This window comes from Hypanus sabinus, unplaced genomic scaffold (assembly GCF_030144855.1).
Source record: "Hypanus sabinus isolate sHypSab1 unplaced genomic scaffold, sHypSab1.hap1 scaffold_1023, whole genome shotgun sequence".
In the NCBI taxonomy this organism is placed as follows: Eukaryota; Metazoa; Chordata; class Chondrichthyes; order Myliobatiformes; family Dasyatidae; genus Hypanus; species Hypanus sabinus.
This window is the reverse complement of record NW_026779075.1, coordinates 83,980-108,775: the sequence shown is the minus strand read 5'-3', so window position 1 is coordinate 108,775 and position 24,796 is coordinate 83,980. Positions and strand designations below refer to the sequence as shown.

The following is a 24,796-nucleotide window of genomic DNA, read 5'->3' as shown; positions in this document are numbered from 1 at the left end:
GTGGCAGTGTTTTTTTTACAAGGTCGAGTTGCGAGCTCAACATCAACCCTGCATGGAGGGTACGGGAGTCACTGGATCGACATCAACCCGGCACGGGAGCAGTCTGTCACTAAAACAAACTCGAGAACCTCCGTTCTCTAGCCCAGTGCTGAGCTGACTGCGCCACCAGCTGACAGGAATGGTGGGAGGGGTTTGTGGTGTCAGGGTAAATCTTACTAAGAAAAATTTAAGCCCAATACAAAGTTAAACACTCAACACAGTGTTAGAGGCAATGACTTAAAATGGTGGACTGCGTTCTCCTTCCTCGGTTCGTAAGTACAAGTTGCTCGTAAGTCGGACATTTGTAACTCAGGGACTACCTGTATTGATTGGGACTCGAATAGTGTAAAAGGGGTAGATGGGGTAGAGTTTCTCAAATGTGCCCTTAATCAGTATGTAAAATTCCTGACGTAGAAGTGTGCAATAAGCTGTTAGGAAATGATCAGGGCTTGTGACAGAAATTAGTGATCATAATGCCATGAAAGTCAAAATAAAGATAGAGAAAGAGAGGTCTGGACCACGGGTTGAGATTCTAAATTGGAGAAAAGTCAATTTTGATGGTATCAGGAAGGATCTGACAAGTGTGGCTTGGGACAGTCTGTTTCCTGGCAAAGGAGTACTTGGTAAGTGGGAGGCATTGAGAAGTGAAATTTTGAGAGTGTAGAGTTTGTATGTGCCTAAAAACATAAAAGTTGAAACGTAACCAGTGCAGGGAACATTGATTTTCAGGAAATATTGAGGCCCCGGATATTTTGTTCCTCTAAATGCCTCGGACTGTTGGGTGCTGCCAAGACTCATTAATGACTACAATATCATAATTCCACTTCCTGCGCTCATCTGACTTTTTTTTAGTTGTCTTCTGTTAGGTTCTAAAAGATTCCAAATAATGTTTGCTCTTTTGTTTTCCCCTCTCTTTGGCTTTTATGTTGTCTTTGGCTTCTCATTTCAGCCACGGTTGTGTCCTCCTGCCTTTCCAATGCTTCCACTTCTTTGGGATGCATCGATGACTCAGCTTCCAAAATACTCCCAGAAACTCCAGCCATTGCTGCTCCGTTGTCACTCCTACCTTTTCCCTTCCAAACAAGTTTGGCCAGCTTCTCTGACATAGAAACATGGAGAAGTTCAGTACAGAAATAGGCTATTTGGCCCATCTAGTCAATGCTGAAAAAAACATTTAAGCTGTGCAACTACCTGCACCAGGACCATCGCCCTCCATACCCCTACCATCCACACTCCCATCCAAACTTCTGTTAAATGGTGAAACCGAGCTCATATTCACCACTTGTGCTGACATCTCATTCCACCCTCTCACAACCATTTCAGTAAAGAGCTTTTCCAAATGTTCCCATTAAATTTTCACCTTCTCCACTTACCTATGACTTCTGGTTATCATTGCACCCAACCTCAGTGGAAAATCCTCCTTCCATTTAACCTATCTTTACCCTCATAATGTTGTATACTTCTGACAAATACACAAAGCAATGAATAATTTAATTCTTTATGTTTAGAGCATTTTTAGGTGTATAAGCTGATGAGGGGTATTGATCATGTGGATATCCAGAGGTTTATTCCCAGGGCTGAAATCACTAACACGAGAGGACATAGTTTTAAGGTGCTTGGAAATATATACCGAGGGGATGTCAGGGGTAAGTTTTTTTACACAGAGAGTGGTGGGTGCGTGGAATGCACTGCCGGCTATTTGTGTGAGAGTGTTCAGTTACTGTGGGGGAGGAACCCATGCAGCTCAGTGGGAACAGGGAATAATACCAATCGAGAGAGTCAAACTGAGGCAGGTCACAGATTGGAGATGGCAGAGATGACCCATTCTTATAGAGACAGGAAGAGCGTCAGAGAGTTTAATGGTCATTCCAGATACCAGCACTGTGCCCAGTTAGAAGGTGATTTCTCTCTCCAAATTGGGTTAAACTTCACTGTAACAGTGTGATGTCAGAACACACCTTGACAACTCAAGTGATCTCAGCTGAAATGTTGTTCTACACCAATTGATGGATTTTGTAAATCTTTTCACAGGTTAAAAATGACAAGGAATTTGTCTACGGGAATGTCTAACACAACACACACGTTTTGCTGTCTCTTTTGATATTTAAGAAGTGAAGCAAGGGATTCACTCGATTATCCTTCCTGCTCAGACTGTGGCGAGGGATTTACTCGGTCATTTCAATTGAAGGTACATCAGCAAGTTCGCACTGGGACAAGGCCATTCACCTGTTCTGTTTGTGAGAAAGGATCCAGTCGTCTTCCCACCTGTGGACACACTAGGCAGATCACACTGGGCAGAAGCTCTTCCATCTGCTGAATTTGTGGGGAAAGATTCATTTTGTCATCTAACCTAATGGCTCACCAGCGAGTTCACACCAGAGAGCGGCCATTCACCTGCTCAGACTGTGGGAAGAGATTCACTCGGTCATCCCAACTGAAGGCACATCAGAGAGTTCACACTGGAGAGAGACCATTCACTTGCTCAGACTGTGGGAAGGGATTCACTCAGTCATCCGACCTACTCACACACCAGTTAGTTCACACTGGCGAAAGGCCATTCACCTGCTCAGACTGTGGGAAGGGATTCACTCAGTCGTCCGCCCTAATGGCACACCGACGAGTTCACACTGGGGAGCGGCCGTTCACCTGCTCGAACTGTGGGAAGAGATTCACTCGGTCATCCCAACTGAAGGTACATCAGCGAGTTCACACCGGGGAGAGGCCATACACTTGCTCAGACTGTGGGAAGGGATTCACTCGGTCATCTAACCTAATGGCACACCAGCAAATTCACACCGGGGAGAGGCCGTTCACCTGTTCAGACTGTGGGAAGGGATTCACTTGCTCATCCCAACTGAAGGTGCATCAACGAGTTCACACCGGGGAGAGGCCGTTCACCTGCTCAGAGTGTGGGAAGAGATTCACTTGGTCATCCCAAATGAAGGTACATCAGAGAGTTCACACTGGAGAGAGGCCGTTCATCTGCTCGGACTGTGGGAAAGGATTCATTTGCTCATCCCAGCTGAAGGTACACCAGTCAGTTCACACTGGGGAGAGGCTGTACACTTGCTCGGTCTGTGGGAAGGGATTCACCCGGTCATCTCAGTTACTGAGACACCAGTCAGTTCACACTGGTGAGTGGCTGTTCACCTGCTCAGACTGTGGGAAGGGATTCACTGAATCATCTCAACTGAAGGTACATCAGAGAGTTCACACTGTAGAGAGGCCATTCACCTGCTCAGACTGTGGGAAGGGATTCACTCGGTCATCCGACCTACTGGCACACCAACGAGTTCACACCGGGGAGCGGCCATTCACCTGCTCAGACTGTGGGAAGGGATTCACTCGGTCATCCGACCTACTGGCACACCAGCGAATTCACACCGGGGAGCGGCCATTCACCTGCTCAGACTGTGGGAAGGGATTCACTCGGTCATCTAAGCTGAAGGTACATCAGCGAATTCACACTGGGTAGAGGCTGATCACCTGCTCAGACTTCGGGAAAAGATTTTCTCAGCCAAATCAACCAAGTAGGCATCATTGAGTTCTTACCGGGGAGTGTCCGTTCACCTGCTGTGAATGTGGTAAGCAATTAACTCAGTAATCAGACACAGACATACTTTATTATTCCTGAGGGAAATTGGGTTTCGTGACAGTCGCACCAACCAAGAACAGGAAATATAGCAATATGAAACCATAAATAATTAAATAATACTAAGTCAAGTATGCTGTTACGTACCCAGTAACTGGGTTAACAGACCAGCAGAAATGGAAGGATATGTTGGTGTCTGGTGGTTCTTTAACTAAAGGTGTTTATTAGTAAAATAAACCAAAGAGTATCAATAATGCAAATATACATATAAAACAGGTTAGCAATAATAAACAAGCTCTATCAATATCTAGGGGTATATGAATAGTCATAAGAGAATATAAAGTTCAGTTCAGTTCGTCCATGCTGAGGTAGCTGTTGCTGTGCTGCAATTGGAGAGAGAGAGAGGGGGGCAGAAAGCGACCAAGAGATTGGGCAGCTGCAGCAAGCAAACCTTCTGTTGTCTTCTTATTCTGTTGTACCATTGTGGTCATTCGGTTATGACCCCTCCGTTCTCAGCTAGACTGTTCTTCAGTGGTGGACTCATCACCCTGGCATGACTGGACACACACACAAGTCCCCACCAGCCCTGCCGTCATACTGTGAGCTTTTGTGACCGATCTTCTGATTCGGTCCTCTAAGCCCCCACCTTCCTGTGGGTGCACAACACTCGGTCAGTGTCCACTGGTGTGTTTGAAGAGTGTCTCCCCAGACCCGTCTTTTATCCCCACTGACGGGGTATCAGCCATCCATCAACTCAATATGTCTATGTCCATCAAGCTAGGCCACTCCTGCTGTCTCTTCAGGAATGTTAACGAGCAAAGAAGTGTCCCTGCAGCAAAAGGTTTCGTTTACCTGTCCATCAGTGAAGCAGCCATAATACCTAAATCAGTCGTCTCTCTCTTATCTGTAGCAGATATCTCTACCTCTGTTCTTCATCTCTCTCTCACTCTCATTAGCTGCATAGTCCTCAAAGGGGGGGGGGGGGGGGAAGGGTCAGCTCTGGACCCCATTTCCATCAGGTCTGTTCAGCACACATAACACCCCCACCCTTCAAAGAATCTTCACCGGGTTGAAAATTCACTAGTAAAGCACATTACAGAGTCTAATCTAATACAGAAGTGGTCTTTAACTACAAGGATAACACAGGTATACTTTCAAATTAACACCTGGATAAACAATCAGCAATTACATTGTCATTTCCCTTTACATTTTGTATTTTAATATCAAATTCTTGTAACAACAGACTCCAACTTAATAACCATCTATTTTTATTCTTCATGTTTGTCAAAAATACCAAGGGGTTGCGATCAGTATAAACTATCACTGGTTTCTATGCTGGTCAAATGTAGACCTCAAAATGCTGTAATGCCAGGGTAAGTGACAGTAATTCTTTTTCTACAGTGGAGTTAGTTCTTAGCTTAGGTGTATATCACAAAGAGTGAACCACTACATGTGTGATTATAATGTAGTACATTACAAATAGTAATCTCTATTTTACTTCTAAACCTAACTTTCAGTCAACCTACTATGATATCATCTTTAACTTTCACAAGCTTCGTCCAGAAAAATAAAGCTTATCACCGATGTTTTCTAAACTAAGCCCATTTTCTGAACTTCCACACCACTCATTAATTTTAAGCAGGTCATTAATTTTATCTTCAGGATCTTTAATTTGATTAGTTTCCTTGATGACACTAGCAGATGGTCTCTCTGGGCCAAAACAACACTTTAAGTTCTGCCTCTCCAAATCACATACTTGAGCAACATCACCAAGTTGCTTATCCTTAAATTTCAAAACAAACATCTTGTTAACAAACCATTGTTTAGTTAACGGTCCCTTCCCTTTGCACAACAGTCCTGGAACCAAACCCGACTTTACATTTACTTTATTCAAAAGTCGAGTAACACTTTTTCGCTCAGTATCTCCAATAACATCCATCTCACCAGCTTTTATCTCATCACTGACTTTTAATACACATGACTGAGAATCCTCACTCTCTCCTGGTGCCAAGGTTAACCCTTTCTTCACTGAACCAAGTGCATCTGACCCAAAAGGATTGCATTCCTTTTTAACCAAATCAGACATTTCAGACCTTTCCTGAGTCTCCACACAAGGTTCAGTAACCTGAACATAGGCCAATGGGACAACTGCCTCTTCTAGGCTTTCAATACCAGTCCCAGTTTCAAATTCCGAGTTCCCCTGATCCTCCCAGTTACTCTCTGGGCAACACCCATCTGGAGTAAACTCAACCTTGCAGGTTAAAACAACCTCGTCTGCTAACCCAGCGGACTCCCTCAAGGTAGAGGCATCCTTATTATCTCAGAAAGCCTTTGCATTATTGAGAACACACTTAAATTCTTCAACTACAACCAGCTCTGTCAATCCAGATACATCATCCGTGTCCAACCCTGGACCTTCTAACTGCCACATCTGTTCCTCATCTTGGCTCTGTGCCTCCATAAATTCCTTGCTCACTCCAAAATGTCCACCCAGGGGTATCTTACGGGCCAATTTCAAGATTCTGTTCCTTGACAACACTGACTCTGCTTTGTCTCCCTTACTTTCCTTAGCCCCACTATTCTCCGTTTTACCACCCTCCAACCTCTCCTAGTACAAGGCTGGTAAAAATGTCTCTGCTAAATCAAGGTTGGACTCGGCTAAATCAGGGGTAGTCTTAACAGCTTTCCTCGACATTCTTCTGGTGACTGCACCTGCGGGATTAAATTCAGAAACTATGGGCGGGGGCTCAGTCCTGGCAGGCTTACTCGCGAGCTGAACTGCAGAGAGCACATCCCTCCCCCCCCCCCCCCAACCCCCGCCCAGGTCATTCCTGAGTAAGACATCTACATGGGGTATCGGGAGTGCAGACTGTATCCCGATCGTGACTGGTCCAGATACCAGATCACTCTTCAAAAATACTTTATGTAACGGTACGGCCTCAGTTCCTTTTCCAACCCCTTCTATCACGTTCACGTCACCAGTATCTGTCTCACTATTGAATTCCAATGCTCTGCTTAGGATTAAGGACTAAAAAGCCCCAGTGTCTCTCCAGATTCTTACTGGCACTGGGGGTCACCCCTCACTCACAGATACCAACCCGGTTGAAAGGGATTTCTCACATCCCTCCTGAACTCGGTTTAGCTCCTCTTTTAACGGCATTTCAACCGGCTTAACACAGCCCGTCGGCACGGTCGCCTTTCCTTTCCCCGTCTCCTCCTTTGGAGCAAAGAACTTAGATGCTATGTGGCCAGATTTCCCACTGTTATAACACACAACGCTAGGAGACCTGCCAGACGGCTTTTCCTCCTTGTCTTTTCCGGTAGACCCCGGCTTAGTCTCAGACTTAGCCGGTAGGCTTTCTCTACCACCCCTACTGCTCCGTAGTAGCACTTATTTGGGGAAAATTTCATTTGATGGGTTAAGGCGTATTCATCTGCTAGCTTGGCAGATTCTGATATGGACTTATTTTTCTTCTCGTTCGGGTATCTCCGGACATTATCCGGAACACAATCTTTTAATTCTTCAATCAGGATCATCTTTCGTAGGCAGCAGAAATCCTCCCCAACCCCTTCTGCAGCGCACTAGCGGTCAAAGTACACACACTTGTCGTATGTAACCTCTGTGAACGTCTGATTCCACTGCTTCCTTAAGTCCCTGAACTCTTGTCTATAGGCTTCAGGTACCAGCTCATAGGCCTGAAGGATAGCCAGTTTTGCTTCCTCATAATCCTCTGCAACCTCCATCGACAATGCTGCATATGCACGTTGAGCCTTCCTTTTAAGTACACTTTGTAACAACACCACCCACTTATCTCTAGGCCACTTCTGGATCACAGCCACTTTTTCCCTACAGGAAAGTGTTCTAACAACTCTGCCTTGAATATCTGCATTGTGACATAATGTTCAGCTATCTTACGTTGCATCTCTGCCATCATCATCCCTTTCTTAACCTCCTTGAATTCGAAGGACTCCACCATTTCCCAAAACTCAGACTTTTTAGCCGTCTTTAATGCCACAAAGTCTGGACTTAACAGAAACTCGTCAACATCCATTTCTGCTGCCTGTCTTTCTGGTTTCTCACACAACCAGATCAGATAAGGGAAATCTATCATTTTAGCTAAAGGCGTTTATTAGTAAAATAAGCAAAACAGTATCAATAATACAAATACACATATAAAGCAGGTTAACAAAAATAAACATAGAAGTGTAGGAATAATAATCAATAATAAGAAACAAGCTCAATCAATGTCTAGGGGTAAGTGGAAACCAGCGCAGGACCAGCCTATTGGCTCAGGATGTCTGAAACTCTGAGGGAGGAGTTGAAAAGTTTGATGGCCACAGGCAGGAATGACTTCCTATGACGCTCAGGTTTACATCTCAGTGGAATGAGTCTCTGGCTGAGTGTACTCCTATGCCTAACCAGTACCTTATGGAGTGGATGGGAGACATTGTCCAAGATGGCATGCAACTTGGACAACATCCTCTTTTCAGACACCACCGTCAGGGAGCCCAGTTCCACCCCCACAACATCACTGGCCTTACGAATGAGTTTGTTGTTTCAGTTGGTGTCTGCTACCCTCAGCCTGCTGCCCCAGCACACAACAGAAAACACGATAGCACTGGGCACCACCGACTCATAGAACATCCTCAGCATCGTCCGGCAGATGTTAAAGGACCTCAGTCTCCTCAGGAAATAGAGACGGCTCTGACCCGTCTTGTAGACAGCCCCAGTGTTCTTTAATCTAACCACATGTAACTCTCGCTTTGGCCCTCAGCTTAATATGGGGGGTGATAGACCCGCAGCCCGGCCAAACTAAAGAAATATCGTTTTGGTGGATGCTGTGTGCCGTGTCCCCTGTAGTAAATCAGTACCCTGAAATACAAAACAGTACAAAATATGTGATTAAATGATTGAGCTTTATAATTCTTACTTTGACCCCAGGGTTAGTAAAGAAAACAAAAAAAAAAGAAAAAGGGTCCAGTCTCTCCATTCATGTCTTCTCATCTCTCCCCAGCAAAAGAGCACAAAATCTTTCTTCCAAACTCACAAGAAAGAACATTTCTCTCATTGGATAGCCTCGCACTGTCACCTCTAGTCATAACCTAAACATTGTTATACTTGTGACAGACTACCAGTTTCACACTGGGGAGAAAGTTTCAATAGGCTGCATGCTGGATATTTGTCCATCACCGTTGCTGAATGCAAGTTTGAGACTGACTGTCGGTGCTGAACTCTGCAATTATTGCTGCTGCTCACCACACCCAGTCCTGCACCCTGGTCACTGGGCATGGGAGGAGTTTTTTCTGCTGCACATTCACCTTTAATGGGACGGGAGTTTAATATTCTGGGTCTAAGACAAATAAATCAGTTCTATGTTAAACTCTGTCTTGGTGAATTTACAACACACCTAGTGTACAGTAGAGAGTCAACTCGGGCCAGCTGGACCCTGTGATTCTGTCCACAACAGTCCTTGTAAATCCTCCGGTTTTCCCCCTCTCACTCTCCCTGTGGTGATGGGTTCCTAACAGTCACCACTCTGTGGGTGAAAAGGTTTCCCTTGAATTTTCTGCTGACTGAAGAAGTCGAGCTGACTGCAGTTCTGTCTGAGATGTTCTTCACCCCTCTAATCTCTGGATGAGGAAGAATGACATTGGGAGTTAAACTCCTTAATCACATCTCATTTCCACATTATGGTTCACTTTCCCTGCTTCTAAAGTGTTGTTAGAGAACACCACTGTTCTCTAAAAACTGAAAGCAGAATGGGAAACGATTAGTTGAATGCTCAATGAAGCAGGGTCAGAAACCAGAGGCGAGTCTGCACAGGGCAGAGTTTGGGGGTCTGGATGATAGTTGTCATAAGAACATATGATGAGAAGGGGATCAGCAGCAGAATGAGGCAATGAATGACAGAGTAGCAACATTTGGAAGCTGATTGACAGAGAAAATAATTTGGTTGTCTGACTGATGACACAAACAACACCTGGGGTGCGGTGCTCCACTGGTTGAGGAACACGTGTGTGTTGGGAATGGTTTTATCTGTTGGGGGAGTTGTTCCTGTTTGTTTATCCTGTAATATTATATCTGGATGGTTCTTATGGATTGTCCTATCTGAAATAATGTATTGATTATCATCTAATTTGCTAGATTTTGACACTAAAACTGTATTGGGCTTGAATTTATTGTACCTTTATGAAGTGATGGAGGGCATTCATGAGTTTGTATTTTAAAGCAAGATTTTAGTGAATGATATTTGCCATTTCTTTGTAACTTTGTAAGTAATCAGATTGAGTAAATCTGCTGCAGGATCCTGGAATGTGTTGGATTGTGTCTGATTTCTCTGGCATTTTCTGCACTAACTTCCTCATTTGTTAATATTTCATGTATTTTTGATGTTTCCCCCCCTTTTGTCAAACAACTTGTCCTGTATTTCTGCAAGGAACTCCTTTGTTTTTTTAGGGGGAGTTCTTGAACTCTCAGTCAGGTGCTCAAGGCTTCCTTGTCACCATCTAGTCTACTCAGATCGTTGGGAGGTCTCGCATGGAGGGTCATACTCATTTCACTGGTTAAAGTTTTCTTCCGGAGTGATGATTGATTGTTCTGAGTTGGCCTATCATTTAGGTTTTCTGGTCTGTATTTCTTATCACGATTGCAAATACACACATGGAGTGCTGAATCCTGTTCATTTTTGATGAAAATATATACTTAAAAGTTTTATCTGACTGTTTTTTCTTGTTTTTTTTTATTGAAGTTCATCATAAAACAAACATTTCCAGAAGATGTATTTCAGACATTGTAAATATATATCATATAATCATATATGCCACAAATCCCCACATAGAATTTATCTGAGGTATACCCTTCTATAAGTGTGAAAGAAAAAACAAGCAAAAGGAAAAAAAAAACTATGTACAAGGAGGGAGTGATCTTTTTTTTACAACATATTCATTGATTTGTGAGAATAAAAGCAGGCCTAGAGGGATTATGTAGTTAAACCATTTTTCCCAGTATGAATCAATTTGTTCCAGATTATGATTATCTTCTCCATCTTGTCCATTGTAATTTCCATCCATGCATTTAAAGTTGGGCTCTCCTGTGATAACCATTTCCTAGTAACAGTCTTTTTACCAGCTGCCAACAATATATTCATTAAATATTTATCTTTTTTCAACCATTCTTGAGGTATACATCCAAAATATATGGTCTTACTCCCCAAGGGTATTTCACATCTAACGATGCCATGTAGGGCATTGTGTATCCCCCTCCAATAGCTTTTGATAACAGGGCCGTCACAAAAAATATAATAATGATTTGCATTTCAATTTCCACAGTTTCTCCAGCAAACAGTGATGTTACTATCATAATGGGATTTCTGGGAGGGTGTAATGAAATATCTTATCAAGTTTTTCCATCCGAACTCCCTCCATTTCTGAGAACTGGTACACTTCCATTGATACCTCCATATTATTGTCCATTCTTCCTCAGATATAATTATCCCTCCTTCCTTCTCCCATTTTGTTTTAATGTTTGAAGTCAAATATGTTTTAAGATTTGACAAACTCTTATGCATGCTTGTAATAATTCTACTACCGTTATCTGAATTATATGCTTTTCTAAATAGCTCTATCATGCATGTGCTTGCCTTGGATACAATTTTAAGCATCCTATTAACATACTGTCGCATCTATAAATACTGATAAAAATCTTGTTTTTCTAAATGTTTCTCTTTCAGCATTTCAAAGCTGAACAGTATTCCTTCTTTCATTATGTTGCAAAGAACTGTTATTCCTTTAGCTGTCCAGTCCTTAAATCTAGCATCCAATTTATTTGGTGTAAAATCTGAGTTATATGCACACCATTGAAGAATTGCAGTATCTCCCTCGAGATTATATTCTTTTATAATAGTTTTCCATATTAAGAGTCAATTTCACCCATGGATTATCAATAGTATTTATGTACCTTTGCAAGTTATTATCAGCCAAAACTGCTTGTATGGGGATGGGAAGTACCTGCTCCTCAATGTTTTTCCTTTGTGCGTCATACGATGGGTTGCTCCAGCACATCACAGCTCTCAACTGTGCTGCAAAATAATAACCTCGAAGAGAAGTTAGGCCGCATTCACCCTTTTCCTTTGCTAATTGCAAAGTTTTGAGATGAACTCTAGGCCTTTTACCTTGCCAAATATACCTTGATAACATCTTGTTCCATTCATTGAATTGATTTTGATTAATCTCTATTGGTAGGGGCTGAAAGAGCTATATCAGTCTGGGCAGTGTATTCATTATAATAGACTCACTCCTTGAACTGAAACTAAAAGAAAGGAATCAGGTTCCATCTTGCTATATATTCCTTAATGTTCTTTTTATATAAAGGCTGATAATTACATTCTGATAATGTTGCCTAATCTTTTAGCATAATGATGCCCAAATATTTGAAAGACTCTGTTTGCCATGCCCAGGGTTATCTACTTTCAATTTCTCTTGCTGGGCTGTAGTAATATGAAAGTAATTGGGTTTTATCTATGTTGATAATGTATCCTGATAATTGACCATATTGTTCAAAGGATTGCAACAATCTGGTAAAGAGTATGTTGGTTGCCCTAGATAGATCAAAATGTCATCCACGTAACAAGTCAATTTATGCTCTGCCCCTTTACTAGTAATTCCCCACTTTGTCTCATGTATTGAGCTAATGGTTCCAGATATAATGCGAAGAGTAGTGCTGACCATGCACAACCCTGTCTTGTGACCCTTTCTAGGGTAAGACTATTTGATTAAATATCCATTGATTTTAATCCAGCGGTAGGGTTGTCATATAGTGCCTGTATAGTTTTAATAATTGTTATGGAAACCAAATCTATGTAAAACTCTGTAAAGAAAATTATAATTAACCGAATCAAATGCCTTTTCAGCGTCCACGCTTATCACTATTGCTTTGATTTTATTTTTTTGTATATATGATCCATAATGTGAAGTATCCTTCGTATATTGTGCAAACACGAGGAAATCTGCAGATGCTGGAAATTCAAACACACACACAATGCTGGTGGAACACAGCAGGCCAGGCAGCATCTTTTGGGAGGAGCACTGTCAACGTCTCTGGCCGAGACCATTCGTCAGAACTAACAGAAAGGAAAGATACTAAGAGATTTGAAAGTAGGTGGGGGAGGGGGAAATGCGAAATGATAGGAGAGGACCAGAGCGGGTGGAGTGAAGCTGAAAGCTGGAAAGGTGATTGGCAAAAGTGATACAGAGCTGGAGAAGGGAAAGGATCATGGGACAGGAGGCCTAGGGAGAAAGAAAGGTGGAGGGGAGCACCAGAGGGAGATGGAGAACAAGTGGAGTGATGGGCAACTAAGCATGTCAGGGATGGGGTAAGAAGGGGAGGAGGGGCATTAACGGAAGTTAGAGAAGTCAATATTCATGCCTTTCTTTCTCCCTTATCACTATTGCTTTGATTTTTTTTTTGTATATGAATTTGTATACAAGTTCCCTCTCTTTAGCAAGAGTCATTCCTTTACCGCCCGGCTGGCAGTTTCCGCAGCCACAACCCCCGCATTTTGGCTCGCATGCTGTGCCAATACTATCCCACTTCCGATTTCCACACTCCATTTCCATAGCGGTTTTCTAGAACACAGAAGGTGACATCTGCAGTTTTATAAGTTTTGAGGCGAAGGTCTCTTCTGACTTTGTCGTCAAGACTGTCCAGCAGTTGAATCTTTTTCACCTCTCTTGAACCGGTCAGCTCTCTCTGCCTCTGGAGTGCTTCCCAGTCCTTTCTCCACCTGAGAAAATCACGTCTGCTGCCAGTAAACTTGGGAAGGGCCGTCGGTTTCAGTCTGATGGCTGGCGTGGGGAAATTGGAGGAAAAGCCCAATGCCGTCAGTGTTAGTCTTTCAGCATCCTCCTTTCTCCTTGCCTGTATGAAGTGGGCCTTCTTGGAAACCAGCTTGGGGATTTGGAGTTCGAGCCCCTTTAGGCGACTCTGAAGGTGCTTCCGATCCCCTGGCCGGTTCCATCGTTCCCACCTCCTTCGCTGTCTTTACCAGTCCTTGCAGATGGTTAAGCATGAAGCCATACGCCTCCTGGTGGCCATCGGGTTGTACAGCAGTGACGTCTTCACATTCATCCTCTGCTACTTGTAGTACTGTGAGCAACTCAACATTTCCAAAGTTGGTCCAAAGAGTCTCCCGGATCAACCTTCTGATTTCCCTCAGTTTCAACTCACACTCATTTGCCGTCTTTGCCAGGTCAGCTTTTTGCTGTTCAGTTAACACAGCTACTTTCTCTGTGTTCAGCTCCACCTCCCGTTCTGCAGTGAGTCCGGCCTCCGCATCGTCATTGGCTTCCATGACTTTCTCGGCTTCTATTGTGAGTTTATTGAAACTCACTCTGAGCTCCTCTTCAGACATGTCTTCATAGGTCCTGGTAATACTGTTGGCCAAATGAGAAAACAATCTTTTTGCTGTCATTCTCTCTTGCTTGAGTTGCTCAACTGATTTCCCAATAGCTTGATCAGACATGTTTGATTCCCTCTGCAGGGGAGAGTACAACTTTTTAGTGATGCTTTGATGTTGTTTTATCTGAACTTGATTTCCTTCCTATTTCAGGACTCCAGGTTATTGCTCTTGCTGTTCCAGCTCAAAGCTCCCAGATTTCTTTTTCCTGGTCAAACAGTGTTGTCAAGCAGTATTTTCACTGTCAAGTCGGAGTTCTTGCTCCCATGTGCAGCTTCCCCACTTGAAAGGGACAGAATACGCCTACCTGAAGGTTTTAACCGGATTCCACTCAATGACCAAACAACTTTCTTTCTTCTTCCTTTTTTATTTTTATTTTCGCAAGTGTGGCAGTTGGTAATTATTAGTCAGTAGTCATAAATAATCAGCGGTAAGTCAGTCATTAGTCTAGTCAAGGATAGTCATAAGGCAGTAGCAGTAGCATTAGCATTAGGATTAGGTGAAAAACTGGCTGCCTCTCAGACTTTGGAGACGATTTCGGACCTGCACCTCTGTTTCTCTACTGGACCGTTATGGTTCCAAACTGGGTGAACTCTCTCGAAGGTTCGCAAGCTCTTCTTAAGCCTCGCACCGGTTTCAAGAAGTCCCTGCATGCGATGATCCCGGTGGCGGAGTTCACCCAAACGCAGTGACAGCAGTGCTCCTTTCCCTGAAACAGTTTCAACAATTATTTAAAGTTCGGCATCTTACCGCGGGTTGTGACGCTGCTCCTGGCTGCCGATGTGACGCTGCTCTCGGACTGCCACTGTGACGCTGCGGGGTCCGCCCAAATGTTCTGGGCAGAAACCGCCCTCAGGCAGTAGGTTCCGTCCTCTCTGCCAGTGAATTCTTGCTCTTCCTTGATACCTTCCTGAAACTCAAGTTTGACTTGACAATCATGCACATTTGGTGGAGATGGCCGAGAAAATCTATGACCAAAGACTGAGCAGGTGATCAGCCTCTACCCAGTGTGAACTCGCTGGTGTCTCAGTAGATTAGATGACAGCGTGAATCCCTTCCCACAGTCTGAGCAGGTGAACGGCTTGTCCCCAGTGTGAATTCGTTGGTGACTGTGTAGGCTTGATGACTGTGTGAATCCCTTCCCACAGTCTGAGCAAGAGAATGGCCTCTCCCCAGTGTGAACTCGTTGGTGACTGCGTAGGCTGGATAACTGTGTGAATCCCCTCCCACATTCTGAACAGGTGAATGGCTTCTCCCCAGTGTGAATTCGTTGGTGACGGTGTAGGGCGGATGAATCACTGAATCCGTTCCCACAGACTGAGCAGGTGAATGGCTTCTCCCCAGTGTGAACTCGTTGGTGACTGTGTAGGCTTGATAACTGTGTGAATCCCTTTCCACAGACTGAGCAGGTGAATGGCTTCTCCCCAGTGTGAATTCGTTGGTGACGGTGTAGGGCGGATGAATCACTGAATCCGTTCCCACAGACTGAGCAGGTGAATGGCTTCTCCCCAGTGTGAACTCGTTGGTGACTGTGTAGGGTGGATAACTGAGTGAATCCCTTCCCACAGTTTGAGCAGGTGAATGGCCTCTCCCCAGTGTGAACTCGCTGGTGATTTTGTAGATCAGATAATTGAATGAATCCCTTCCCACAGTTCGAGCAGGTGAATGGCTTCTCCCCAGTGTGAACTCGCAGATGTCTCTGTAGGTGGGATGAATTACTGAATCCCTTCCCACATTCTGAGCAGGTGAAAGGCCTCTCCCCAGTGTGAACTTTCTGGTGTCCCAGTAGTTGGGATAACCGAGGGAATCCCTTCCCACAATCTGAGCAGTTCAATGGCCACTCCCCAGTGTGAACTGACTGGTGTCTCAGGAGGTGAGATGACTGAGCAAATCCCATCCCACATTCTGAGCAGATGAATGGCCTCTCTCCAGTGTGAACTCGCTGGTGACTCTGTAGGTTGTATAACTGAGTAAATCTCTTCCCACAATCTGAGCAGGTGAATGGCCTCTTCCCAGTGTGAACTCGCTGGTGTCTCAGTAGGTGAGATGACTGAGTAAATCCCATCCCACAGTCTGAGCAGGTGAACGGCCTCTCTCCAGTGTGAACTCGCTGATGTACCTTCAGTGCAGATAACTGACTGCATCCCTTCCCACAGTCTGAGCAGGTGAATGGCCTCTCTCCAGTGTGAACACGTCGGTGCGCCAGCAGGTCAGATGATCGAGTGAATCTCTTCCCACAGTCTGAGCAGGTGAACGGCCTCTCCCCAGTGTGAACGCGCTGGTGAGCCATTAGATCAGATGACCGACTGAATCCTTCCCCACAAATTCAGCAGATGACCAGCCTCTGCCCAGTGTGAACTGACTGGTGTGTCCACAGGTGGGAAGACCGACTGAATCCCTTCCCACACACAGAATAGATGAATGGCCTTGCCCAGTGTGAACTGACTGGTGTGTCCACAGGTGGGAAGACCAACTGAATCCCTTCCCACACACAGAATAGATGAATGGCCTTGCCCAGTGTGAACCTTCAGTTGAGATTACCGAGTAAATCCATTCCCACTGTCTGAGCAGGAGAACGGTCTCTCCCCTGTGTAAAATGACAGACGTGTCAGTTGGTCAGATGACCGAGTGAATCCCTCCGCACAGTCTGAACAGGAAGGATGGCTGATTGAATCCCTTGCTCCTTAAATATCTAGACAGCGACAGCACAACTGGTGTGTTGCGTTTGAATTCCCATAGACAAATTCCTTGTCGATTTTAACCTGCAAAAAGATTTAAAAATCCATCAGTCGGTGAAGGACAACATTTGAGATGAGATCACTTGAGTTGCCAAGGTGTGATCCGACATCACACTGTTACAGTGAAGCTCAACACAAGTTGGAGAGAGAAATCACCTTCTAACTGGGCACAGTGCTGGTATCTGGAACGACCCTCAAACTCTCTGATGCTCTATAAGTATGGGGCACTTATGCCATCTCCAATCTGTGACTTGGCTCTGTTTGACTCTGTCCTTTTGAATTAGTCCCTCTTCCCACTGAGCTGAAAGGGTGTCTGGCCCCACGGGAACTAAACCCTCTCACGTAAATAGCCTTTGTTGACGTGCAGCTGGGGTTTCCCTTTATGTAATGTTAATATAAAGTTCCACAGTTTCAATGCCATGTCATTGCCATGTCCTGACCTGGCTGGTGGCATAGTGGCATCAGTGCCAGACTTCGGGACGAAAGGTCCCGAGTTCGAATCCGGCCGGCTCCCCTGCACGCTTTCCATCCGTGCTGAGTTACGAGCTGGTGATCTCTTTGGAAACTCACCTGGCAGAAGTTTCCCCTCATGTTCCCCTGAACGTTTCACCTTTCACCTTTCACCCTTAACCCACGGCCTCTGGTTATCGTCACACCCCACCTCAGTGGTAAAAGCCAGCTTGATTTTACCCTATCTCTAACCCTCATAATTGTAGAATACCTCCATCGAATCTCCCCTCAATCTTCCACATTCCAAGGAATAAAGTCCTGGCCTGTTCAATCTCTCCTTGTAACCCAAGTCCTCCAGATCTGGCAACATCCTTGTGAATTTTCTCCAAACGCTTTCCAAGTCTTTACATCTTTCCTGTAGGTTGGTGACCAAAACTGCACACAATACTCCAAATTAGGCCTCACCAATGTCTTGTACAAAGTCAACATAACATATAATTCAGTACTTCGGATTATGAAGGCGAATGTGCCAAAATCTTTCTTTCCGTCCCTATCGAAATGTGTCAACAGTTTTAGTGAAATTTTGACCTGTATTCCCAGATCCCATTCTTCAACAACACTCCTCCATGTCTGACCAGTCACTGCGTAACACCCACCCTGGTAGGTCCTACCAACATGCAACACCTCGCATTTGTCTGCATTGAATTCCATTTTCCATTTCTCAAGCCATATTTCCACCTGGTCCAGATCGCACTGCAAGCCATGATAGTCTTCTCACAGTCCGCTGAATCCCCAGTCTCAGTTTCATCCACAAATTTGCTGATCCCAAACCATCTGATCATCCAGATTACTGATATAGATGACAAACAATAACAGATCCAGCACTGATCCCTGTGGCAACCACTAGACACAGGTTCCAGTCAGAGAGGCAACCATCTGCTACCAAACTCTGGCTTCTCCCAAAGACAGTGTCTCACCCAATTTACTGTCTCATCTTGAATGCTGAGTGACTGAACCTTCTTGACAAACCTCCCATATGAGACTTTGTCAAGTGCCTTGCTAAAGTCCATGTAGACAACATCCGCTGCCTTGCCTTCATCCACTTCCCTGATAACTTCCTCGAGAGACTCTGTAAGACTGGTTAGACATCACCTACCATGCAAAAAGCCATGCTGTCTATCCTTAATCAGTCCACATCGACCCAAATACTTATATATCCAGTTTCTGCACTTATGTTCTAATAACTTTCCCACAACTGATGTCAAGCTCAATAACGTAACATTTTCTCATTTATCCTTAGACCCCCTTCTCGAACAGTGGAACAACATTGTCTGTCCTCCAATCCTCCAGTACCTCACCTGGCACTACGGATTATTTCAATATCTCTGCTTGGACCCTGACAATTTCTGCACTTGTCTTCCGCAGGGTCTGAGGGAACAACTTGTCAGGTCCTGGGGATTTATCCATGCTAATTTGCCTTAAGGCAGCAAAACCTCCACCTCTCTAATCTGTCCAGGGTCTCTGAAGTTGATGCTGCTTTGCCTCACCTCTATCGACTCTGTGTCCATCTCCTGAGTAAATACGGATGCAAAACCACTATTTACAACCTCCCCCATCTATTTTGTCTCCCGTACAGATTACCATTCTGATCATCCAGGGTGGGCATGTTTCTGTTCTGACCTTCTCCATGTTTCTGTGACAGAGAAGCTGGCCAAACCTGACTGGAAGGGGAATCTGGTAGGAATGACGATGGAGCAGCAATGGCTGGAGTTTCTGGGAGCAACTCGGGAGCTGAGTGATAGACACATCCCAAAGAAGTGGAAGCATTGGAAAGGCAGGAGGACACAACTGTGCCTGAAATGAGATGCAAAAGCCAACATAAAAGCCAAAGAGAGGGCAAATAATAGAGCAAAAAACATTGGGAAGCTTTAAGAAACCAACAGAAGACAACTAAAGCAAGTCAGATGAGCTCAGGGTGTGGAAGTATGATATTGTAGTCATTAATGCATCTTGATAGCACCCAACAGCCTGAGGAATTTAGAGGAACAAAATATCTGGGGCCACGATATCTCTTGAAAACCAAGGTTCCCTGCACCAGTTACCTTTCAACTTTTATTTTGGTAGGCACATACAAACTCTGCACCCTCAAAATTTCACTTCTGAAGAACCCCCACTTACCAAGTGCTCCTTTGCAGAAAACAGCCTGTCCCAATCCACACTTGTCAAATCCTTGCAAATACCATAAACATTGATGTTGCTCCAATTTAGAATCTCAAGAGAGGTCCAGACCTCTGTTTTTCCGTACTTACTTGGAATTTCATGGCATTATGATCACTATACACAAAGTGTTCCCATTCACTAATTTTTGTCACCAGCCCTGGATCAGTTCCCAACAGCTTATTGTACAATTCTACGCCGGTTGTTTTATGTACTGATTAAGGAGCATTTGACAAACTCTACCCCATCTAGTCCTTTTACAGTATGGGAGTCCCAGTCAATATATGGAAAGTTAAAATCACTTACTATATCAACTTTTGTTTCTTGGTATAGTCTGTGAACTCTCTAAAAATTTGTTCCTCTAGATCCCTCAGACTGTTGGGTGCAACCAATTCCCAGTAATGCCTACGATATCACAATTCCATGCCCTGGGCTCATCTGGCTTTCCTGCGATGCTTCTTGCATCGTGATTTCCACAGCTCCACGCATTCATCGCACCAGGCTCAAGCATTTGATTACTGACTCTATCTGAGCTCTGAACCACATCTGTCTGGTGTCAAGAAAGCAACCTGTCCCTCAATGTCAGGAAAACATCTGACACTGAATTTTGTGGTGAGGATGCAGGAAAGGTTTTCTTCTGATGACTCTCCATGCAGGTCATATTTGTGCAGGTGTCACTGCACAGTAGAACAGTGCACCACCACTCCAGAGTCTGCTAAATCTTCCTGAATGTTTTTTACAGTCAAACAGGGGTTTTGATTTGCCTTTCTAGCAATCCTACGAGTAGTTCTCCCAGAAAGTTTTCTTGGTCTTCCAGACATCAACTTGACCTCCACCGTTCCTGTTAAATGCCAGTTCTTACTTACATTATGTACTGAGGAAACGGCTACCTGAAAACGCTTTGCTATCTTCTTAGAGCCTTCTCCTGCTTTGTGGGCATCATTTATTTTAACTTTCAGAGTGCTCAGCGGCTGCTTAGAGGAGCCCATGGCTGCTGATTGTTGGGACAAGGTTGGAGGAGTCAGGGTATTTATAAGGCTTTGCAATTTGTACAGCCTGGCCTGTCCTAATGATGATTGCAAACAAGCCATAGCCCTAACAAGCTAATTCAGATCTGAGACCTCGGTAAAATTTAACTGAGAGCTCAAATCTCTTGGGGTGCCTGAACTTTTCCATGGTGCTCCTTTCCCTTTTTTCTCCCACTCTAAAATTGTACAAAACAGAAATAATACACTGAACTCCTGATGAAGGGTTTCGGCCCGAAACGTCGTCACTACCTCCTCCCATAGATGCTGTCAGGCCTGCTGAGTTCTGCCAGCATTTTGTGTTTTTAATAATACACTAATCTTGCTTAAAATGTTGAATATTTTGTCTTTAATTTTGAGACTTTTGAAGACCAGTTCACCTTCTACTCACTTAACTATTCACAGTAACAGGAAGTTTGACCAGTGGTGCCGAGCCGTTTGCATACCATTGTATGGGATGGGGTGGAGAGTGCGGGGTGTGACGGGAGAGAGGGGGAGGAGGAGGAGGAGTGGGACTGAGAGGGAGCGAAGAGGAGAACGCGTGGGGTGAGTGGTAGATTTAGAGGATGAGAAAGAGGGGAAGACAATGTGGGATACGGGAGACAGCAGGGAGTGTTTGAGAGAAGGGAGAGGGTGGGACGTAGCGAGAGAGAGAGAGAGGTTGAGAGCTGGAAATGGAGGTGGTTACAGAGTGGCGGAGGTGAGTGAGTGAGAGACAAGTTTGATTGAGGTGCGTGAGAGAGGAGGAGATGGAGAGGGGAAGACAGAGGGTAACTGAGATTGAGAGTGGGATGGCGGGTGATAGGGGTAGGGACAGGGATTGTGGAATGGGAGAGAGAATGGAACAGTAAGAGAAATAGATGGAGAGATGGAGAGAAAGAGGGAGAGAAATGAAAAGAGTCATGACAGAGTGAGGAGATGAAGAGAAACAAGAGAGAGGAGTATGATTTATTACTAGAGGGGTAGAGAGAGTGGCAAAAAAGGAGAGCGCGAGGAAAGGGGTGAAAGAGTGGGAGACTGGTCAAGTAGCAGTGCAACAGGGATAGGGAAAGAAGCGGGAGGGAGAGAGGCGGTGAGGAAGCAAGGATGATTGAGGGGGCGATGATAAGGAAGGGGTGAGGGAGAGAGGGAGCAAGAAGGAAGGGCTGGAGTAGAGGGCCCTATGAGGAAGAGGAACTGTGAGGAGGGTGTGGTGAGGGAAATGGGGTAAGTAGCTAGGGGTGAGTGAGAAAGGCAAGGAGATTGGTGTGTATGATCTGAATTGTTAGATGAACTATTTACTCAGTCCCCAGTTGCAGGGTCATTAATCACGTATGTTCACAAGTCACGGAACAAATCCACCGTGGGATTACGGTTCCATGCTGGGAATTATGAGTGTGAGGGCAGCTTGCTGTTCTCGGTGTCGGATGTGGGAGGTCCTGGAGTCTCCTAGCCTCCCGGACGTTCACATTTGCACCTGGTGTGTCGAGCTGCAGTTCCTAAGGGACTGTGCCAGGGAACTGGAGCTGCAGCTCGATGACCTTCGTCTGGTCAGGGAGAGTGAGGAGGTGATAGAGAGGAGTTACAGGCAGGTGGTCACACCGGGGCCACGGGAGGCAGACAGGTGGGTCATGGTTAGGAGGGGGAAGGGGAAGAGTCAGGTACTAGAGAGTACCCCAGTGGCTGTACCCCTTGACAATTAAGTACTCCTGTTTGAATACTGTTGCGGGGGGTGGAGGGGGTGAACAGCCTACCTGGGGGAAGCAACTGTGGCCGTGCCTCTGGCACAGAGTCCAGCCCTGTGGCTCAGAAGGGGAGGGAAAGGAAGAGGAAGGCAGTAGTAATAGGGGACTCGATAGTTAGGGAGTCAGATAGGTGATTCTGTGGAGGCAGTCAGGAGATCTGGATGGTAGTTTGCCTCCCTGGTGCCAGGGTCCGGGATTGCGTCCAAGATATCCTTAAGTGGGAGGGTGAGGAGCCAGAGGTCGTGGTACATATAGGTACCAATGACATAGTTAGTTAAAGGGAAGAGGTCCTGAAAGGAAAATATAGGGATCTTGGAAGGGAGTTGAGAAGAAGGTCTGCAAAGGTAGTAATCTCGGGAATACTGCTTGTGCCACGTGACAGTGACAGTAGTAATGGAATGAGGTGGAGGATAAATGCGTGGCTGAGGGGTTGGAGCAGGGGGCAGGGATTCAAGATTCTGGATCATTCCAACCTCTTTTGGAGCAGGTGTGACCTGTACAAAAAGACGGGTTGCACTTGAAACCTAGTGGGACCAATATCCTGGCGGGGAGATCTGTGAAGGCTACTGGGGAGACTTTAAACTAGGATGATTGTGGGGGGAGTGGGAATCAAACTGAAGAGACTGGGAGAGAGGAGGTTAGTTCACAAATAGAGAAAGCTTGTAGACAGTGTGAGGAAATCTAGGAATAATGGTGCATATTTCCCTGAGGGTGGAATCTCATGTGGTGGTGAAGAAAGCTTTCGGTATGCTGACCTTTATAAATCAGAGCATTGAGTATAGGAGTTGGGATGTAATGTTAAAATTGTACAAGGCATTGGTGAGGCCAGATTTGGAGCATTGTATACAGTTCTGGTCACCAAATTATACGTAAGATGTCAACAGAGAACAGAGATTTACTAGAATGTTACCTGGGTTTCAGCACCTAAGTTACAGAGGAAGGTTGAACAAGTTAGGTCTTTATTCTTTGGAGCTTAGAAGGTTGAGGGGGAACTTGATAGAGGTATTTAAAATTATGAGGGGGGTAGATAGAGTTGACGTAGATAGGCTTTTTCCATTGAGTGCAGGGGAGATTCAAACAAGAGGACATGAGTTGAGAGTTAAGGGGCAAAAGTTTAGGGGTAACACGAGGGGTAACTTCTTTACTCAGAGAGTGGTAACTGTGTGGAACGAGCTTCCAGTGGAAGTGGTAGAGACAGGTTCGATTTTGACATTTAAAAAAAAATTGGATAGGTATACGGACAGGAAAGGTATGGAGGGTTATGGGCTGAGTGCGGGTCGGTGTGACTGGGTGAGAGTAAGCATTCGGCACGGACTAAAAGGGCCGAGATGGCCTGTTTCTGTGCTGTAATCGTTATGTGGTTTTACTGCGTACGATTCTGGTCTCCGTATCCGACAGCAGGGAGTTTTAACACATACGGGGACCAACTGCAGCTCAACCCCAGCTGATGCGGGTGTTTCTACTGTTCAGGTGGCGGTGAGGAAGGTGTTAATCTCGGGTTTGTGTAAATCCAGGGCCGGTTGCAGTGGGAAAGGGCCGAGACCGAGCCGGACAGCGGGAGGCTCCGGGCTCTCCAGTCTTGCATCCCTGGTGTTAGTTTTGCACTGTGTCGGGATCGCGGGATCAGTTTGTTGTGGTTCCCCAAGCTGGGAGGGTGGACGTGGGTGAAGGGGGCCTGTCTATGTGTTGGTGTGGGATGAATGGTCAGAAGGGTCTGGGGCCACTGGCGGGACGGAGAGTGGTTGGGGTACTGTGGGTTATCGGAAGTAACATGACCTGGGTGGATGGGCAAGGGGTAAATTACGTTGTCATCGAGGGTGGATCTGGTCCAATGAATCAGACAGCTCAGCTCGCGTGTACTTTCAGGAGGCCACAATTCTCTCATCATCTTAATCACTGACTAATCTTCCTGTTAACATTGAGTTGGTTACAGAGCCCCAGAGTCTGGGAATGGCTGGGTGGTAGGAGGCACAGGGTGATGGTGAGAGATTGCTTCTTGGACTCGAGTCCTGTGCTTAGTGACGTTCTCTGAGGTTACACCCATTGCTACTTGTAATCTATGTCAATAATTTAGTTGAGAAAGTACAGGGTATGGGGAGAGAGTTTGCAGCAAGTTCAAACAATTACTGTTTTTGAAAGACAGTCAGTATAAACAATCCCCTCTCTTCCCCTCTCCCCACTCAGAACTGACCAAAAGCTACATCAGAGGATGCAAGATCTTGAACTGAGTAACCACTGTGAGGGAATGGGAGTGGTTTCAAAGGGCTGGGCTGCTGGAAGCACATTACCAGACCTGGAGTGATTGCAACTGGGTCTGACAGAGGCATAACTGGTCCTTCTGGGCACATTCAGTCTCACTCCCCACTATTATGTACCTTCCTTTGTTCAGGTATGTAATGTCTAAAGGACCAGTGTTTGAGTAAATGAGACTCACCAAACTTTCTCCGGACTGAATCACTGGAATCTCCGAGTCAGATGGGTTCTCTCCAGTCGGTGCTCTCAATCCTCGGGCTGGTTCACTTGTTGCTGTTCAGTTTTCAGTCGTGGTTTTTCTTCC

At 45.2% G+C, this 24,796-nt stretch overlaps 2 protein-coding genes across 4 annotated transcripts in view; one reads left to right on the top strand and one right to left on the bottom strand.

Annotated features, from left to right (window-relative positions):
* LOC132386135 (zinc finger protein 239-like) overlaps window positions 1-19,109 on the top strand; it is a 25,109-nt gene extending 6,000 nt beyond the window's left edge. Inside the window, exons 3-4 of one of the 2 annotated variants that reach the window (XR_009509411.1) lie at window positions 2,071-3,623; window positions 18,976-19,109. Coding sequence is in view for 1 of the 2 variants with exons in the window: in XM_059958431.1 (XP_059814414.1) it covers window positions 2,393-3,514 (1,122 nt within the window). In the remaining variant the exon portion in view is untranslated. Of the gene's footprint in view, window positions 1-2,070; window positions 9,940-18,975 lie in introns of those variants that run through there. The other variant, XM_059958431.1, reaches the window with a different exon arrangement.
* LOC132386134 (zinc finger protein 229-like) lies at window positions 10,482-24,796 on the bottom strand. Of its 2 annotated transcripts, none has more exons than XM_059958430.1 (2): window positions 24,674-24,796; window positions 10,482-16,847 (listed from the first exon to the last, which is right to left on the bottom strand). In XM_059958430.1, exon 2 carries the CDS (start codon window positions 16,373-16,375, stop codon window positions 15,086-15,088), a length of 1,290 nt encoding a protein of 429 aa, XP_059814413.1. In that variant the 5' UTR covers window positions 16,376-16,847; window positions 24,674-24,796; the 3' UTR covers window positions 10,482-15,085. The 2 variants fall into 2 exon arrangements, with proteins under 2 accessions (XP_059814413.1, XP_059814412.1); XM_059958429.1 differs by lacking the exon at window positions 24,674-24,796 and adding an exon at window positions 18,954-19,092.

Coding starts and splice junctions, on each gene's coding strand:
- LOC132386134 (XM_059958430.1), bottom strand. CDS start 16,375: ATGGCTCACCAGCGCGTTCACACTGGGGAGAGGCCGTTCACCTGCTCA.